This window comes from Oryctolagus cuniculus, chromosome 7, assembly GCF_964237555.1.
Source record: "Oryctolagus cuniculus chromosome 7, mOryCun1.1, whole genome shotgun sequence".
In the NCBI taxonomy this organism is placed as follows: Eukaryota; Metazoa; Chordata; class Mammalia; order Lagomorpha; family Leporidae; genus Oryctolagus; species Oryctolagus cuniculus.
Window position 1 is genome coordinate 153,402,507 of NC_091438.1, and position 19,598 is coordinate 153,422,104.

Below are 19,598 nucleotides of genomic sequence, written 5' to 3' on the forward strand. Positions count from 1 at the left end.
TTGAGGCTCCTCTCACCACAATCAAGTACCCACATAAAAGAATTCTTGAGGTAGGGTGTTGGTTAATCTGGTCCTCTGGTTTTATTTGCCCTCAGTACTGCATACAGAGCTGCAAATAAATGTCTTTCATTGGTCCTACCCTGAGAAAGTATGTTTGCAAAGGTTTTGTTTGTTTGTTTGTTTTGACAGGCAGAGTTAGAGAGAGACAGAGAGAAAGGTCTTCCTTTTTCCATTTGTTTACCCCACAAGTGGCCGCTATGGCAGGCACACTGCGCCGCCGATCCGAAGCCAGGAACCAGGTGCTTCCTCTTGGTCTTCCATGCGGGTTCAGGTCCCAAGGACCTGGCCCATCCTTCACTGCCTTCCTGGGCCACAGCAGAGAGCTAGACTGGAAGAGGAGCAACCGGGACAGAATCCGGCGCCCCAACCAGGACTAGAACCCAGTGTGCCAGCGCCACAGGTGGAGAATTAGCCTAGTGAGCTGCGGCGCCAGCCGTGCAAATGTTCTAAGATGAGATAGGAAATGTGACCCAAACCTCAGTACCATTCATTATTCATTCTTTACTGACCCTTTTACATCATAACTACAAAATAAAATAACTTGAAAGCATTCAAGAATAGCTTTTTTGACTGCCAGTTCAAAGCAGTTTAGACTTGGGTTGGGCCTTGTGGCACAGAGGGTTTAGCAATTGCTTGGAATACTCACATCCCTTATCAGAGTGCCATTTGAAGTCTCGACTGTCCAACTTCTAGTCCAGCTCCTGCAGATGCATCCTGGGAGGCAGCAGATGATGGCCTTAGTGCTGGGCCCCATGTGGGAGACCTTGATTGAGTTATTGGCTCCTGGCTGCTGCCTGGCTCAGCCCTTGTTGTGGCATTTGGGGAGTGAACCAGCAGATGGAAAATAATCAAGCAATCCTTGTTTTCTCCCAAGCAAATAAAAATAAACAAAAGTTAGACCATGCCTCCTTTAAAAAGCAAATCATGGGGCGACATTGTGGTGATTCTGGCTTCCCATCAGAGCACTGGTTCAAGTCCTGGCTGCTCCACTTCCAGTCCAGTTGCCTGCTGATGCACCTGGGAAAGCTAATGCACCAAGGATTTTGACCATTCTCCACTGCTCCCCAGGCACACCAGCAGGGAGCTGGACCAGAAATGGAGCAGCCAGGACTCCAACCAGCACCCATATGGGATGCTGGTGCTGCAGACCACGGCTTTAACCTGCTTAGCCACAGCACCGACCCTAAGGTTAAATTTTTCATACTCATAATTTTTGTCTTCAAACTTTATCTCTTTTAAGTCCCTAATTCCTGATTGTGGATCTTTCTGTTTTCAGAGTCATAGAGAACTATTATTAGCAAATTAGTTATGCTTTTAGAATTAAGTCTTAGAAGCAATTTGCTTGAAAAACAGTAGTTTTTTTTTTTTTTAAGTTTTAATTATTTGTAAGGCATAGTGACAGAGAAAGAGAGACAAAAAAATAAATCTTCCATCTGCTGATTAACTCCCCAAATGATCACAGTGGTCAGGGCTGGACCAGGCCAAAGCTAGGTGCCTGGCAGAGCCCAAGTACTTGGGCCATCTTCTCCTGCTTTCCCAGGCACATTAGCAGGGAGCTGGATTGGAAGCAGAGCAGCCAGGACTTGAACTAGCATTCTCTTATGGGATGCTGGCATCACACAGAGCCCCTTAACACACCACACCACAACACAGTGCCAGCCCCAAAAACCAGTAGTTTGAACCATTTTTCCTTTTATTTATTTTGCAATCTATGTTCAAGGACCCATAAATGATGATGACCAGGGGAATTTTTAAAAATACATTAAGCCACTTATATAAAATTCAAAAACATACAAAAATTAACGTTGCATTTAGGGATATGTATATTGTGAAACTATAACAACTAGCAAAAGAATGACCAACAAAATCCAGAGTAATAATTACTGGAGAATATGAGGGCACACAGGGGACTTGTAAAATGTAGGTGTTAGTCTGTTTCTTAAGCTGTCTGATGGGTACACAGATATTCACATTTATTGTTCCTTATGCCTCAAGGGAAGTGTTTGTATATTGAAAATGTTAAAGTAGTACCTTTCAGCCCCCTTTATAGCATTTGTCAAGTAAAATCCATTTTGACCCTTGTGTCCTTGACTCTACCAAAATGAGGGGGTTCATGGTGAGACAGCCAGTGTTAGGAGAAAACATCCGCATTTGGAAATGAGGTAAAAGGATGACCACGTGCCCTTTTAACGTGATCCTGGGGCATAGTCTAATAGGCTTATTTTAGGTTTATTAAACTCTCAGAGCATGGTTCTCAAAGTCCAGTCCCCAGGCCATCAGTGTCTCCTCGAAACCTGTCAGAAATGCGGCTTTTCAGGTCCCTCCCAGATCTCCTAACTCGGCAAGTCAAGTGGGCCCAGGAGTCTGTGCTTCCATAAATCCCCTAGTTGTTTCTCAAGCAGCTGAAGTTTGACAACTACTACTCTAGAGGAGTGCTTTACTGTTTATAATATTTCGGGCCGAGCCTTTTTATGACGTTGCACATTGTTAAGATTTTGAAACGCAGAGAGAGAGAGACAAGACAAATCTTCCATCTGCTGGTCCACTTCTCAGATACTTGCCACAGGTCTGGGTCGGTCCAGAGGCAGGAGCCTGGAACCCAGTCTGGCTCTTCCACATGGTTGGCAGGGACACAGATACTTGTCATCAACTGCTGCCTCCCAGGGTACACATTAGCAAGAAACTGAAATCAAGCTAGGACCCAAACCCAGGCACTCCAGTACCAGATGCGAGTGCCCCAGGCAGCAGTGACTTAACCACGTGCCAAATGTACAATCTAAAGTTGCATGTTAATTGTATATTTTTGTCTGTAAAATGCAAATTCCTGTAATGCCTGCAGAAAAGAAGGTGCTGGGGAGGGCGTTTAGCTTAGCAGTTACAATAACCGTGTCCCATTTTAAAGTAGCTGGGTTCAGTGCATAGCTCCAGCTCATGACTCCAGCTTCCTGCTAATGTTCACCCTGGGAGGCAGCAGGGTTGGTTCAAGTGGTTGGGTTCCTGCCACTCACGTTATGGGAGACCTAGATTGAATTTGCAGCTCCTATTTGTTGAGACCATACATGTTACCACGAAAGTGATAGCATTGTGAATTTGCTTCTCATCGGGTGACGTTTGGCTGTTGGTGCCCTGACCTCCGGCACTCAGAGCCACCCGTGTGGGTCAGAGAATGGGAGGGAGAAGAGGCACTGTGAGCCTCAGAGTTCTTCCTGGAGGCCCTGAAACATCTTCTCTCCTCCCTCCTCCCTCCTCCCTCCTCCCTCCTCCCTCCTCCCTCCTCCCTCCTCCCTCCTCCCTCCTCCCCTCTCCTCCCCTCTCCTCTCCTCTCCTCTCCTCTCCTCTCCTCTCCTCTCCTCTCCTCTCCTCTCCTCTCCTCTCCTCTCCTCTCTTCTCTTCTCTTCTCTTTTTTTTTGACAGGCAGAGTGGACAGTGAGAGAGAGAGAGAAAGGTCTTCCTTTTGCCGTTGGTTCACCCTCCAACGGCCACCACAGCTGGCACGCTACGACCAGCGTACCGCACTGATCTGAAGGCAGGAGCCAGGTGCTTCTCCTGGTCTCCCATGGGGTGCAGGGCCCAAGCACTTGGGCCATCCTCCACTGCCTTCCCGGGCCACAGCAGAGAGCTGGCCTGGAAGAGGGGCAACCGGGAAAGAATCCGGCGCCCCAACCGGGACTAGAACCTGGTGTGCCGGCGCCGCTAGGTGAAACATCTTTTCTTGTGGAGACTCTGACCTAAACCTTGCACTAATTGATCCTGCGGTTACTACACCCTTTATTTTTTCTTTTTTGGTTTCTGGAGGCACGTGGAACAGTATCTTGTCCCTAGTAAGCATTATGCGTTAGCTTTTCCTGTTGCTGTTATGCATCTGTTAGGTGGGGCAAGTAATAACACACACATCGTGGGCTGGCATTGTGGTGCGGGGGGCTATGCCACAGCTTGGGACGTCCACATCCCGTATCAGAGTGCTGGTTCAAGTTCTGGCTACTCCACTTCTGGTCCAGCTTCCTGCTAATGTGTCCTGGGAAGCATGGGAGGATGGCTCAAGTACTTGAGCCCATGCCACCCATGTGGGAAACCTGGATGGAGTTCTAACTTCAGCCTAACCCAGCCCTGGCTATTGGGAGCATTTGGGAAGTGAACCCAGCAGACAATTGCTCTTGCCCTGCCTTTCAAGTAAATTAAAATAAGTAAACATTAAAAACAAACAAACCAAAAAAAAAACTACATTGTAAGGTTATAATGACTAAATGAAGTAAGACATATAAAATGCTTAACTCTTAATAGTACTTGATAAGTAGTCAAATAGGAAGTATCATTTATATCTCCTTAATAAATCAACAGTATTAACAAATAATGACCATAGTGTGGAGATGTAAAAATAGTTTTACAGGCATTCCCCATTTAACACAGATGTTTTACCTTGTCATCAGTTAAGCTGTTCTGGCCCTGGGTTCTGTGAGAATAGAAACTGTGATTATGGAAAAGTGGCATAGAAACCAAACTAGAATTTGAAATGCTTCACTTTTTACCAGCTTCTTTGCAAAACTAAACAAAAATGCCATGTAATTCTACCACTGTCTGTCTGGTTTTTTTTGTTTTTTGTTTTTTTTTTTTTTTACTATTTATTTTATTTGAAAGAGTTGTAGAGAGAGGTAAAGACAGAGAAATAGGTCTTCCCTCCTCTGGTTCACTCCCCAGATGGCTGCAACAGCTAGAGCTGCTCCGATCCGAAACCAGGAGCCAGGAGCTTCTTCCGGGTCTCCCACGTGGGTGCAGGGGCCCAACGACTTGGGCCATCTTCTACTGCTTTCCCAGGCTATAGCAGAGAGCTAGATGGGAAGAGCAGAATCCGGGACTAGAACTGGAGCCAATTTGGGGTGCTGGCGCTTCAGGCCAGGGCTTTAACCCACTGCACCACAGTGCTGGCCCCTCTACCACTGTCTTTCACATATAAAATTTTCTTCTGGTTTCATAGGAACCTTGGGAAACATCTGAACCAATTAGCAATGTCAGAGAATGTTATTTCTGTCATACAGGGTGCTCATCTGCCCAGTTTCCCACAGCTGTTTTTTGGTCTTGTGCCTTGTTTTGAAATTTGCTCTATTGATCACATCTGCCCTCTGATGAGGCAACCTGTGGAGTGTTTGGGAAATGATGCCTTCTGAGAATGGCCGTAGGTTCCAGGGGAGCAGGCTCGGATTCCACGTCTGTCCTTTCAGCCAGGGCGCCTACGATCCTGTGCTGCTTCATGAGTTGTCCAATGGGAGTGACACCCTCCTGCCTCAATAGTGACACTTGTACTACATGTAGAACCCACTGGCCTCAGTATTTTGAAGACAGGCCAAGAAAGGTCCTAATGAGTATAAAACCTTCATTTTATGTTTTCTTAGGGGAAGGGTGTTTATATTTGGTACTAATCATCATCCCAAAAGACCAAAACCCAAAATGTTGGAGTGGGCATTTTGGCACAGCAATTAAGAAGCCTTTGGATCAGGACCGGTGCTATGGTACAGCAGGTTAAAGCCATGGCCTGCAGTGCTGGCCTCCCGTTTGGGCGCCAGCTTGAGTCCTGGCTACTTCACTTTTTTTTTTTTTTTTTTTTTTGACAGGCAGAGTGGACAGTGAGAGAGACAGAGAGAAAGGTCTTTCTTTTGCGATTGGTTTACCCTCCAATGGCCACCGCGACCGGCGCACCACGCTGATCTGATGGCAGGAGCCAGGTACTTATCCTGGTCTCCCATGGGGTGCAGGGCCTGAGCACTTGGGCCATCCTCCACTGCACTCCCTGGCCACAGCAGAGAGCTGGCCTGGAAAAGGGGCAACCCGGCGCCCCGACCGGGACTAGAACCTGGTGTGCCAGCACCGCAAGGCGGAGGATTAGCCTAGTGAGCCGCGGTGGTGGCTTACTTCACTTCTGATCCAGCTCCCTGCTAAGGCACCTGGGAAAGGCACTTGGTACACAGGATGGTCCCAAGTCCTTGGACCCTTGCACCCAGGTGGGAGACCCAGAAGATTCTCCTGGCTCCTGGGTTCATCCTGGTCCAGCCCTGGCTGTTGTGGCCATTTGGGAAATGAACCAGCATGTGGGAGAAATCTCTGTTCGTATCTCTTTCTCTGACTCTCCCTTTCAAATAAATACATATTAAAAAAAAAAAAAAGATGGGCTGGCGCTGTGGTCCCATTTGGGTGCCAGTTCTAGTCCCGACTGCTCCAGTTCTAATTCAGCTCTCTGCCAGGGCCTAGGATAGCAGTAGAAGATGGTCCCTGCACCCACATGGGAGACTGGAAGACGTTCCAGGCTCCTGGCTTAGTATTGGCCTGGCTCCAGCCATTGCAGCCATTTGGGGAGTGAACCAGTGGATGGAAGACCTCTCTCTCTGCCTCTGCCTCTCTGTAACTCTGCCTCTCAGATAAATAAATATTTTTACAAAAGAAAATAAACCTTTGGATGTATCCTGTATTGAAATGCCTGTGTTCAAATCCCAGCTCTGTTTTCTATTCCAGATTCTGCTAATGCACACCCTGGGAGGCAGTGGTGATAAGCCAAATACTTGGATTCCTGCACCCACGTGGGAGACTGCACTGATTTCATGGTTACTGGCTTCCACCTGGCCCAGCCCTGGCTGTTGCAGGCATTTGGAAAGTGGACCAGCAGATGAAGACATTTTTGTCTCTGCCTTTCAAATACGTAAAAATAAAATAGTATGTTTTTAAGTCCCAAAGTGTTGAAATCCTGAAAACCGCAATTCATATTATTTTATTTATTTGAAAGATAGAGTTACATAGAAAGGTAGAGACAGAGAGGAAGGTCTTCCATCCGCTGGTTCACTCCCTAGATGGCTGCAACAGCTGGAGCTGCGCCGATCCGAAGCCAGGAGCCAGGAGCTTCTTCTGGGTCTCCCACGGGGGTACAGGACCTAAGTGCATGGGCCATCTTCTGCTGCTGTCCCAGGCCACAGCAGAGAGCTGGATTGGAAGAGGAGCAGCCGGGACTAGAACCAGCGCCCATATGAGATGGCGGTGCTTCAGGCCAGGGCTTTAACCCACTGTGCCACAGCACCAGCCCCCACAATTCATATTTTTAAAAGCTGTTTGTGGGGCAGGTGTTTGATGCAGGGACACCTACTTCCCATATCAGTTCCTGGTTTGAGTCCTGGCTTCTCTACTTCACTCCAGCTTCCTGCAGTGGCATATCCTGGAGGCAGCAGATGATGGTTCAGACACTTCGGTTCCTGCCATCCACATGGGAGATCCGGACTGAGTTCCTGGTTTCTGGCTTAGCCTATCTGTTATGGGCATTTGGGGAGTAAACCACCTGATGGAAGATCTCTCTTTGTGTCCCTACCTTTACAATAAAATATAAGCAAATATTTTTTTAAAGTTACATAAGAGACGTAAAAAGCTGATTTCTGAACAGAGGATTAGTGAGTTTTGGGTACTACACAGGATAAATGCATCATGTTAAGCAGAACAAAACTCTTGAACCCTGGTACAGCATTATTTTACATGTATCTGTGAGGGTGTTTCAGAAGAAATTAGTATGTGAGTCTCAGCGGACTAGGTGGGGGCGGGCACTGCCCAGCTGGCTGAGTCTGGTGGGAACAGATACAGAAGATGAATTGGCCTCTCTCTCAGAGCTGGGATGGAGTTTTCTGTTGCTGCCTGACTCGAGATCTCCAAGGTCACTGGCTTTTGGAATCGGACGTAGGCAGATGCGCTCCCCGCCCCGCCCCTCCCTGCCTCAGGCCCAGAGTTTGCCTGTCTGCGTGCAGTGTGGACTGTAGAGCTGGGTGAGTTCGCCTGTCTGCGTGCAGTGTGGACTGTAGAGCTGGGTGAGTTCGCCTGTCTGCGTGCAGTGTGGACTGTAGAGCTGGGTGAAAAGGTCCTTTTTTGTACAGCTGCAGTTGTGGAGGTGACATTTCTCAGCCCTGTGCGCAGCCGTATATGTGGTTTGCTGTCACCCAAAACTTTTATCCATCCCAAGGTTTCATGTGACCACGGTTATGAAGCTGTGTGCACCTAGTTACCAACTGGAGTGACAGGCACTTAAACATTTTAATTTTTGACCTATCACTTTATGAATATGTTTCTTCTGCTTCTAGATGTTGTACTATGCAGCTGTCATTACTACACCTGAGTATTTATACTTGCAAAAATAATGTGTGTTATCTTATTATTATTTAATGAGGCTTATAAACCATTCTCTCAAGTTTTTATATGTTCCCCAAATAAATCCTCTTTTAAGAATGTAAATGTCTTTTAAAGAATTTTAAATTATTTTTTCCAGGATTATATTTTTGGAATTTTGATCTTTTGAGATTTTAAACTTTAGGGATTCTGATCTGTTGGAATTTTAACAGTTTGGATTTTGGCGTTCAAAGCTATATTTTTCTCAGGTGGGCATTATGGCTTGGTTAAGTGGCCACCTGGCACCTCAGCATACCATATCAGAGTGCTTGGTTTGAGTCCCAGCTACTCAGCTTTCAATCTACCCTTCTGCTAATGTGCCTGGGAAGGCAGCCGATGATGGTTCAAGTACTTGAGTCTCTGCCATCCGTGTGGGAGATCTGGCGGAGTTCTTGGCCTCTTGCTTCAGTTTGGCCTGTTGTAGGCATGTAGGGAATGAACCAGCAAATGTAAGCTCTCTCTCTCTCTCCCTCACTCTCTCTTTTTTTAAAGATTGATTTATTTATTTGAAAGAGATACACAGAGAAGGAGAGAGAGAGGTCTTCCATCTGCTAGTTCACTCCCCAACTGGCCACCGAGGCTGGGGCTCTGCCAGTCCAAAGCCAGGAGCCAGGAGCTTCTTCCAGGTCTCCCAAATGGGGGCAGGGGCCCAAGCACTGCTTTCCCATGCCACAGCAGAGAGCTGGATCGGAAGTGGAGCAGCCAGGACTGGAACTGATGCCCATATAGGGTGCCTGCACTGCAGGCAGTGGCTTTACCTGTTATACCACAGTGCTGGCCCCAATCTTTTTTCTTTTAAAAAAGATTATATCTTTCAGGATTGTGTCCCACATCCCAAATTGCTATATAGTTCATAGATTCCTTTAGTCTCTGATCTCACCATAAATTTAATCCATTTAGTCCGGTGCCACAGCTCATTTAGCTAATCCTCCACATCCGGTGCCGGCACCTCAGGTTCTAGTCCCGGTTGGGGAGCCAAATTCTGTCCTGGTCGCTCCTCTTCTAGTCCTGCTCTCTGCTGTGGGCCAGGAGGGCAGTGCAGGATGGCCCAAGTGCTTGGGTTCTGCACTCGCATGGGAGACCAGGAGGAAGCACCTGGCTCCTGGCTCCTGGCTCCTGGCTCCTGGCTCCTGGCTTCGGATTGGTGCAGCCGCCGCAGCGCACCAGCTGTAGCGGCCATTTGGGGGGGGGGGTGAACCAACGGAAAGGAAGACCTTTCTCTCTGGCTCTCTCTCACTGTCTAAATCTGCCTGTCCAAAAAAATAATAATAATAATCCATTTGATGTGTGGGCCTTGCATTAAGATAATTGGGAGGAAAGTAAAGACCCTCACTTTAAGCAAATTCAAAATATATAGGTATTTAGAAATTATAAAGTTAGGGGCTGGTGCTGTGGTGTAGCGGATAAGGCTGCCACTTACTATTCTGGCATCTCATATGAGCAGTGGTTCAGGTCCCTGCTGCCCCACCTCCAGTCCAGCTCCCTGCTAATGCACCTAGGAAAGCAGTGGAGGATGGCCCAAGTATTTGGCCACGCGTCTGGGACACTGGAAAGAGGCTCCAAGCTCCTGGCTTTGGCCTGGCCCAGCCTTGACCACTGTAGCCATTTGGGGAATGAACCAACAGATGGATGACCTGTCTCTCTCTGTCTCTCTCTCTCTCTCTTTCTCTGTAACTTTGCATTTCAAATAAATAAAACAAATCTTTTTCTTTAAATTTTTTTTTTTTTGACAGGCAGAGTGGACAGTGAGAGAGAGAGACAGAGAGAAAGGTCTTCCTTCCTTTGCCGTTGGTTCACCCTCCAATGGCCGCCGCGGCCAGCGCACCGCGCTGATCCGAAGGCAGGAGCCAGGTGCTTCTCCTGGTCTCCCATGGGGTGCAGGGCCCAAGTACTTGGGCCATCCTCCACTGCACTCCCTGGCCACAGCAGAGAGCTGGCCTGGAAGAGGGGCAACCGGGACAGAATCCGGCGCCCCGACCGGGAATAGAACCCGGTGTCCCGGCGCCGCAGGAAGAGGATTAGCCTAGTGAGCCACGGCGCCGGCCCCAAATCTTTTTCTTTAAAAAAAAAAAAAAAAAAAAAAAAGAAATGATAAAGTAAAGGGCTCTTTTACAAAAGCTTTACAATATTGGTTCTTAAATTATAAGCAAGAATTTTTAAATATCCAATTTGCAACAAATAATCTGTACATTAAATGCTTAATTGGGTCACATAAATTGGTCAAATCAGTATCTTTGACCTCTTCTTGCTGAAACTAACTGTATAAAGGGTATGTGTTGAATTCTGTGCCCCCCCCCCAATTTGTTCTTATGTGGTAATTCCCCCAATATCGACAGTTTCAGATGAGAAAGCACAGTCAATTTTTGGTGTGCCCCTTCTTAATCTTCCAAATATTTGAAACTAAAGCATCAACTCTGTAACATAAAACAGGTATTGAAAATGCTGAGTGGGGCATTCTCCCATTCCCTGGACTAAGAAATAAGAGGGAAAGATTTTGGCTTTCTGAAAGTTCAAGGTACTTGAGATGTCATTTTGGAAAGCCCTTACTTAATATAAGCCTAAAGGATCTCTTATTGCTTTATTGTGTCACTGGCATCAGTTTACTTTCCCTTGGGGAGTCCAAAGAACAAACAAAAGGTCCTATATTGGAGGTCGACTGTGCCCCCAGAGCTTTGTGTAAAAAGGTTCCAAGAGGAGTCTCCTGTTCCATTTCCTTCTCTCTGGCTGCGCTAGGTCTTCGCCTTCCCTAATGAGGACTTAGGAAAGCACTTCTTCAGCCGTGAAACACGTGGACCCTTTGAGGTGTCAGACTTGTTTGTGGCAACTCCTCAGAAGGGTGTGTGCATGAAGAGCAGCACGGTCTAACAGTCAGACTGGATTTCAAAGCCAGACTAAACGGATTGGAATCCTGGCTTTGCCAATTATCAATTCTGTGACCTTGGACAAGTTATTTAAATAAGTTGTGCCTTGGTTTTTCATCTGCAAAATGGGAACAAAATCATATTTGGAAGAATTATATTAGTTAATATACCCAAAGCACTTAGTTGCCCAGCATGTAGTAAATCCTGAATATCATAATTGCTATCGTGGTGGTGGTGGTGGTGGTGGTGGTGATAGTGGTAGTAGCTATGGTTCCAGTAGCTGTAATTTCTCTTCAAGTTGGTCAAATCGCCAGTCCGTCTGTGCTGCGTTCCTGGTACCCCCAAACACAGGCACACTGTTTAAAAAGTTAAAATCTTTAGTCTAATGTAGTGCTAGCCAAGGTGAGTGTTTGGCACAGTGGTTGGCATGCCTGTATCCCATGTTGGAGTGCCTGGGTTCAATTCCTGGCCCTAGCTTCCAATTCCAGTTTCCTGCTAGTGCAGCAGAACCTGAGAGACAGCAGATGATGCCCAAGTAATTGGGTCCTGGCCACCCATGTGGGAGACCTGAATTGAGTTCCTAGTTTCAACCCAGCCCAGCCTCAGCTGTTGTGGGCATTTTGGAACCAGCAGATAAGAACTTTCTCTGTCTCTCTGCCTCTTAAGTAAGAAAATAAAAACTGAACTAGCTTTGCTTTTCTTCAGTCACAGGAACCACTTTTTGACCTTCTAGACTTTGTTTTATGTGTCAGAACACATATAAGGGGACTTCAAAAAAGAGTTGCAAAAAATAAAATTAAAAGTTTTTTTTTTCTTTTGACAGGCAGAGTTAGACAGTGAGAGAGAAAGACAGAAAGAAAGGTCTTCCTTTCCATTGGTTCACCCCCCAGATGGCCGCTACGGCTGGCGCGCTGTGCTGATCTGAAGCCAAGAGCTTCTTCTGGGTCTCCCATGGGGGTGCAGGGGCCCAAGGACTTGGGCCATCTTCTACTGCTTTCCCAGGCCATAGCAGGGAGCTGGATTGGAAGTAGAGCAGCCTGGACTTGAACTGGCACCCATATGGGATGCCAGCACTGCAGGCGGTGGCTTTACCTGCTACGCCACAGCACTGCCCCGATGGTGTTTGTTTGGTGTTTTTTTTTTGTTTTTTTTTTTTTTTTTTTTTTTTTTTTGGACAGGCAGAGTGGATAGTGAGAGAGAGAGACAGAGAGAAAGGTCTTCCTTTTGCCGTTGGTTCACCCTCCAATGGCCACCACGGCTGGCGTGCTGCGGCCAGCGCTGTGGCTCAGTAGGCTAATCCTCTGTCTGTGTCGCCGGCACACCGGGTTCTAGTCCCAGTCGGGGCGCCGGATTCTGTCCCGGTTGCCCCTCTTCCAGGCCAGCTCTCTGCTGTGGCCTGGGAGTGCAGTGGAGGATGGCCCAAGTGCTTGGGCCCTGCACCCCATGGGAGACCAGGAGAAGCACCTGGCTCCTGCCACGGGATCAGCGCAGTGCGCCGGCCGCAGTGCGCCAGCCGCGGCAGCCATTGGAGGGTGAACCAACGGCAAAGGAAGACCTTTCTCTCTGTCTCTCTCTCTCACAGTCCACTCTGCCTGTCCAAAAAAAAAAAAAAAAAAAGTGTTTATTTTCATCTACTTAAAAAACTGGGTGACACACAGAAACAGATCTTACATCTACTGATTCATTCCCCAAATGCCCAAAACTCCATCCTTGTCTCCCACATGGGTGGCAGGGACCCAAGTCATCATCCAGTGCCTCTTAGGATGCGTTAGTAAGAAGTTGGATCAGAAATGGAGAAACTGAGATCCAAACCGGCATTCTGATATGGGGTGCAGGCGCTCCACACAGCAGCTTAACGTGCTGCACCACCACACCTGCCCACCAGTGGCGTTTTAGCCGTTAGTTCGGTCTGTAGCCGGCTTAGGCACGATTCCTGTGGGATATGAGGTAGAGGAGTAACTCAGCGTCTCCTTAGCCCACGTGTCACGTCAGTTGACACCAGTGTGTTCATGGAGAAGACTCATTGCTGTCTGGGTTTGTGTGTGTTGTATTAGGAAATTATCTGGAATAGCTGAGGCCATGTTGTTCTCAGTCATCTCTTGTGAGGACTGGTGCCTGTTTCAGTCACATTAAGTTGCCTGGTGAGAGTGTGAGGTGCATAGTCCTGTCTCCACCTGAAGCTCCGTAAGGGACGTCATGGGGGCAGTCCGAGCAGGGCTCTCTGAACAGGCTCCCATGGCCCCTCCTGAAGGGGAAGCCCATCTGTCCACCTACATGGGAACTCCTCAGTGCCGATAACAGTGTCAGACTGGTAACAGTGTTGGGGCTCCTTCTACTCAGGACTTCCTTGAGAAATGGGGCCTGCCACTTTATTAAAAATAGTGATCATAATAAAAGTGACATCTGGAGATTGAGATAAATTACTTCGGTCTTGAATAAACTAAAAATGACAGGTGGAATGAGGGGTTGGGTGACATTTTTTGTCCCTAAAGTTTTCTAGCATAAACTGAATTTCCATTTTTTCTAAATTGGCTCAGCATAGCCCAGGGGCCCGGCTCGGGAAGCCTTGGCAGCCACTGTGGTGAGGCTGACAGTCTCACTGGTGCTCCATCGCATCAGGCAAGCCTGGAAGTCTGCCCCGTTTGTGTTAGTCTGAGACTGTCTGGCTGTGTGAGTCTGCAGGCCTAGAGGTCTCTGTGTTAATGTTTACTCATAGGACAAATAAGCACTGTGTTCCTGCCTTGTTTTTTTTTTTTAACCTGTGATTGTCAGCGGCAGTTAACTCTCCGTTGCATCCAGGTGTCTAGCCTCTATGCATGCTTCTTATGGTCTTTCCTTCGTGACCTCTATTAAGCTTGGTAAAGCGGGGGCAGCCGCTGTGGCGTAGAAGCTTAAGCCTCTGTCCACAGTGCTGGTGTCCCGGATGGGCACCTTGAGTTCCGGCTGCTCTGCTTCTACTCTATCTCCCTGCTAATGTGCTTGGGGAAAAACAAAGGAAGATGGCCCAAGTACTTGGGCCCCTGTACCCACATAGGAGACCCAGAAGAAGCTCCTGGCTTCAGCCTGGCCCAGTCCTGGCCCCGGCCGTCGTGGCCATTTGGGAAGTGAACCAGTAAACCAGTGGATGGAAGATCGATCTGTGTGTGTGTGTGTGTGTGTGTGTGTGTGTGTCTACCTTTCAAATAAGTAAGTAAATAGACAAATAAAAAGCTTGGTAAAGGATAGGAGCTTCAGCATCTATTAGCATCCACAGTGGGCCAGGCACTGTGCTAGATGCTCTGACTGTATCGCAGATGCTCTTTAGCTCACAGTGAGGGGGTTTTCTGATGAGCATATTAGAAGTTGAAAATGCATTTGCACAACAGTTAAGTTGCCTCTTGGGCTGCCCATACCCTGTATCAGAGTGCCTGGTTCAAATCCTGGCTGCTCCACTTCTGATCCAGCTTCCTGCTGATGAGCACCCTAAGGGACAGCAAGATGATGGCTTAAGTGTTAGTGTTTTTGTCACCCACACGGGAGACTCTGATGGAGTTCTAAGTTCCTCGCTCCAGCCTGGCTCTTGATGGTATATGAGAAGTGAACCAGCAAATGAAAGATCTTTGTCTCTGCCTCTCTTTGTCTCTCTGCCTGTCACATAAAAGTTTAAAAACAATTTTAAAAATTTAAAAGAAAATGGCATTTATTGCACAGAACCGGCCAAACAGCATCACCTGGCACCGAGGACATTGTGGAGTCCTGGTTGTTGACTGTTGGGGTCTGGTGGCAGACTAGGAGCTAATGCTCATTGCAACTGCCCAGCATCTCAAGACAATACTGTACCTCACGTTGCTAGCCCAGGAAAATATCAGACATTGTAACAGTTTCTACTGTCTGCTTTGGCACCATTGTAAAGTCAAACCAGCCTGAGCCTAAGTGCCTTATACTCGTAACAGCCTTATGAAACAGGTACTATTTTTCCTAATTTCGGGTGAGCAAATTAAACCCGAAGTACGCTGAATAACTTTCTTCTAACTCAGGTTTCTCTTTGTTAATTGTAACAGATATTTAAATCAGTGATTTTCTCTCAGATCTATAAACCCAGTTGTTTTTTTTTTTTTTTCCAAAAAAGATTTCTTGATCTATCTGAAAGAATGACAGAGAAGGAAAGAGAGAAAAATCTTATATGCTGGTTCACTCCCCAGATGTCTGCAGCAGCCAGAGCTGAGCCAGGTAGAAGCCAGAAGCCAGGAACAGCATCCAGCTCTCCCACATGGATGGCAGGAACCCAAGCACTTGGCCGTTATCCATTGCCTTCCCAGGCACGTTAGCAGGAATGCTGGATTGGAAGCAGCACTCAGATGTTGAATGTTGATGTCTCGAGCCGTGGCTTAACCCACTGTACCAGAACACCAGCCCGATGAACCCTTTTTTGAATCACCCTTTTCCCCATGCTTTGTGTTATTGTTTCCCATCTTGTCGTTCTTCTTGAAAAAGAGGATCTGTAGATAACCTACCTTTGGGTTGTTGTGAGATCCTAAATCTTAACCATGGTGTTCTTGACTTCTTTTAGGGTCCTATCCTTCCCCAAAAGCTGGAGCGACTCTGGTCGTGTACAAGGACTTGCTAGTGCTGTTTGGTGGCTGGACACGGCCAAGCCCTTACCCACTGCACCAACCAGAGAGGTTCTTTGATGAAATACATACTTACTCTCCCTCTAAAAACTGGTAAGTGACAAAAATAAGCTCCTTTAAGCCTAGAAGAAATCTGTTGATTATCTTTTTTGATAAAGAACCCCTTTAAGAATTTGATAAAATTTTCCCAGGGAGGAAAAAAACATACTTACACCCAGATTTTGCCTGCAATTTCAGAGTGCTTAGAACCTCAAGGACCAGTTCTCTTAGAACCCTAAGTTAAGAATGCCTATTCCAGGGGCTGGCACTGTGGCGTAGTGGGTAAAGCCTCCGCCTGCAGTGCTGGCATCCCATATGGGCGCCAGTTCAAATCTTGGCTGCTCTACTTCCGATCCAGCTCTCTGCTATGGCCTGGGAAAGCAGTAGAAGATGGCCCAAATCCTTGGGCCCCTGCACCCGCGTGGGAGACCTGGAAGAAGCTCCTGGCTCCTGGCTTTGGATAGGCACAGCTCCAGCCATTGTGGCCAATTGGGGAGTGAACCAGAGGTTGGAAGAACTAACTCTCTCTCTCTCTCTCCCTACTTCTCTTTCTCTCTCTCTCTCTCTCCTCTCTCTCTCTAACTCCAACTTTCAAATAAGTAAATAAATAAATCTTTAAAAAATACTTAAAAAAAAAAAAAAGAAGAAGAAGAACCTGTATTCCAGGGCAGCATTGTGATATGGTGGGTAAGCTGCCTTCTTGTGCTATACCAGCATCCCACACAGGTGCCAGTTCCTGTCCTGGCTGCTCCACTTCCAATCCAGCTCCTTGCTAATGGCCTGAGAAAAGCAACATAAGATGGCACAAATGTTTGGGTCCCTGCCACCCATGGATGAAGCTCCTAGCTCCTTGCTTCAGCCTGGCGCAGCACTGACTGTTGCGGCCATGTAGGGAGTGAACCAGCAGATGGAAGATTTCTCATTTTCTCCCTCTACTCTGGAACTCTTTCTTTCAAATAAATAAATAAATCCTTTAAAAAAACTATTGAAAAAAGTTAAAGTATAAGAGATTTATTCCTTTTCAAAATAAATAAAAGCCAGTTGAAGAACAGGGAGTTTTTCAGCTCCGGCTGCTAATTCCCTAGGACTGCTGTAGATCCAGATAATTTGTTATTCCCTGCTGTGTCCTCCAAACCAGCTCCCAGTAGCTTTTCAAACGTGTATTTTTTAAAATGACACCAATATCCTGTCCCTTGCAATGGAATGCTTAGTACATGGCTCTTGGCAGATGCTACTGATCAGAACCATAAAATTTTTTTAAAAATTAAAAAAAAAAACAAAAACAAAAACAAAAAAAGCCTAGTGGTGCTCTTTCAACAAACCAGGCTGACACAGACAACAAAGATCTTATCCTTTGTCATTGTCTTCTTATCTCTTTCCTCTGCCTGCAAGGACTAAGGACTTGAAAGTGCATTCATTGACTTTGAACAAGTTTGAAGGAAAGGCATGAATACCTTAGGCCATCCTGCATTTATTATCCTGTCTCTGCTTAAGGTGATGGGTTGATATTTGAAATGGATACCTATTTACTGTTTTCACTTAACATGTAAATGTTCTTTAACGCTTACACACAGATTTTGCCTGCAGTTCTAGAGTGCTTATAGGATCCTGCTAACAGATCCCTATACTTTTAGGATCAGGAGCATGCTGCTGACTTCCTGGCTTCCTCTTTTTACATTAGGTGGAATTGCATTGTGACCACCCACGGACCACCTCCCATGGCTGGCCACTCCTCCTGTGTGATTGATGATAAAATGATTGTCTTTGGTGGCTCTTTAGGGTCCCGGCAAATGTAAGTATATTTCACTTGCTGCATATTAACTTGGAGATCAGAAAGTTAACTTAGGGTCGGTATTTCTGAGCTTAGTTCTGATGAATCCAACTAGTTACCTACCCAAGCATTTGCTCTTCTAGTCACAGGCTATTCAGTTGAAAAACTTGATATAAAAAATTAAGATTGTGTGGAATCTTTTTGTTTGATGATAGTAGGACCAGATTTCGATGGAGCCTCCACCTTGTTGTGGTAGCCGGCCTCCAGAAAGCCACCTTCAAGAAGCAGAGTGGTTTTCCTTGCTCCACTTTATCACCCAGCTTGTGCCCCTTGGAGTTTTGGAGAAGGAGAGAGGCAGTTAGGACAGGTTTGGAATTGTGGAGTCGCCAAATGGGATGGCTTGGGGAGCAGGTAGAAGCGAGAAAAGTGTCAGCTGCTACGCACTTCTCTTAGGCTCTTTTCTGCACCCACTGTTTGCTCTACCTCTGGCCATAACTGGCCAGTGCAGGCCAGAGACAAGAGCCAGCGCAGTGCTTGTGTGTTGTCATTTATGTGACTCAGCAGTGGCAGCAGTGGGCACTTCTCCTGTGCTCTGAAATGGAACTTGTGGAGAGAGGCCGTAGGAGCTGCCATCCACGTGAGAGGGCCTCGGGTTTCAGGAATTGGCTCAATTATTCCTGGATGCTTATGTGTGATGACCTTCAAGAAGTGACTGTAAAATAGAGACTACCATCCAGGAGCCTGTCCCTGGTGAACTGGACCTTGAGGGCTGGAGACGCCAGTTTGTCCTTGATAAAACTTGGCTTTCGTTAGTCATCATGGAATCACAGAATCAATGAAGCCTTTAACTCATGGACGATGTTAGAGTGGCCTTTTGGATCACTCTTTCTCTTTCTTGTGGTTTTGCTTTTGAAAGATTTGACCAGTAGCTGTTTCCTGCTGTCACCGGTTAACTTGTACTTTGGGTAGTAGTGTGTGGCTACTGACAGAACTCAAATGAGGTCTGTCAGTGCTTGGAAAGAGCTCAGGTTTCAAGGTCTTGAAATGAGTTCAGGGAAAACAAAGGAAGAAGAATATAGCTTAAATGTGAACTCAGCATGGCGCTTTGCTGAGTGTTTTTATAAATGTCACACGTCGCTCACTTCAGCCCTTTAGAGTAGCAGTATTTCCATTCTACAGATAGGGAAGACAGAGTCAGAATTAAGTGACTTGGCTGCAACAAGGCTGCCTGGTTCTGCAGCCCCTGTTCTCCCAGGCCAACCCTGAAACCTCTGCCCGGGGCTGTGAAGGTGCAGATGAAACTCTTCCACCCCTAGCCGGTTCCTGGGAGCTCCCAACTTCCTGTCCTTCTGTCCTTATCTCACAGGAGCAGCGATGTCTGGGTCCTTGACCTCGAACAGTGGGCGTGGTCCAAGCCGAACATCTCGGGCCCCAGTCCTCATCCTCGAGGTGGCCAATCTCAGGTGCTCAGGAATTAAATAACTATTCCACAGACACTGTAGCATCTTTCAGTTAGAGCGGGAGAGGGAGGAGGGAGTCAGGTAAGATGCCAGTGTGCGCCAAGCCAACAAGAACTTATTCTTTTCTGCTATTATTTATTTTTCACCTTCTGATGGGTCATTATTTACAGTGGCTTTACATTATGCCTCTCCCCAAAGCATTTACTTTGCTGTTTCATTTTTCAAAAGAACTCTGCATTTTCTGTGGGTGACACTCTCACGTTAATATATGATCAGCAAAGCACATATGCATTCAGGTGAATGACTGTCATTTGTTCAGTCAGAACTGACATTTGGGGAAAATGGAGAGCCTGTGTTCCCAGGACACTCTAGGTTGGGAGCTGGGGGTGGCTGTTTGCACCTAACACCGAGGCATGTGAAGTCAGAAACCTGACTTTGTGTGTCCTTGTAGGTTTATTTTACATTTCTTCCCTCCCCAGATTGTCATAGATGATGCGACTATCTTAATCCTTGGAGGGTGTGGTGGTCCCAATGCTGTGAGTATCGCACATGTGACATTCCAAGCAGGTGCTAAGTGTTCACAACTTGCTTCCCTTGGGGCACCCACCTGGGA

The 19,598-nt window shown here is 46.9% G+C and overlaps 1 protein-coding gene across 5 annotated transcripts in view; it reads left to right on the forward strand.

Moving 5' to 3' along the window:
- The window catches only part of FBXO42 (F-box protein 42), a 112,398-nt gene that overhangs the window by 85,182 nt on the left and 7,618 nt on the right, over positions 1-19,598 (forward strand). For all 5 annotated transcript variants that reach the window (XM_051836545.2, XM_070079234.1, XM_070079235.1 and 2 more), the window contains 4 exons: positions 15,655-15,808; positions 17,436-17,546; positions 18,892-18,988; positions 19,465-19,521. In XM_051836545.2, coding sequence (XP_051692505.1) covers positions 15,655-15,808; positions 17,436-17,546; positions 18,892-18,988; positions 19,465-19,521 — 419 coding nt within the window. The remainder of the gene's footprint in view (positions 1-15,654; positions 15,809-17,435; positions 17,547-18,891; positions 18,989-19,464; positions 19,522-19,598) is intronic.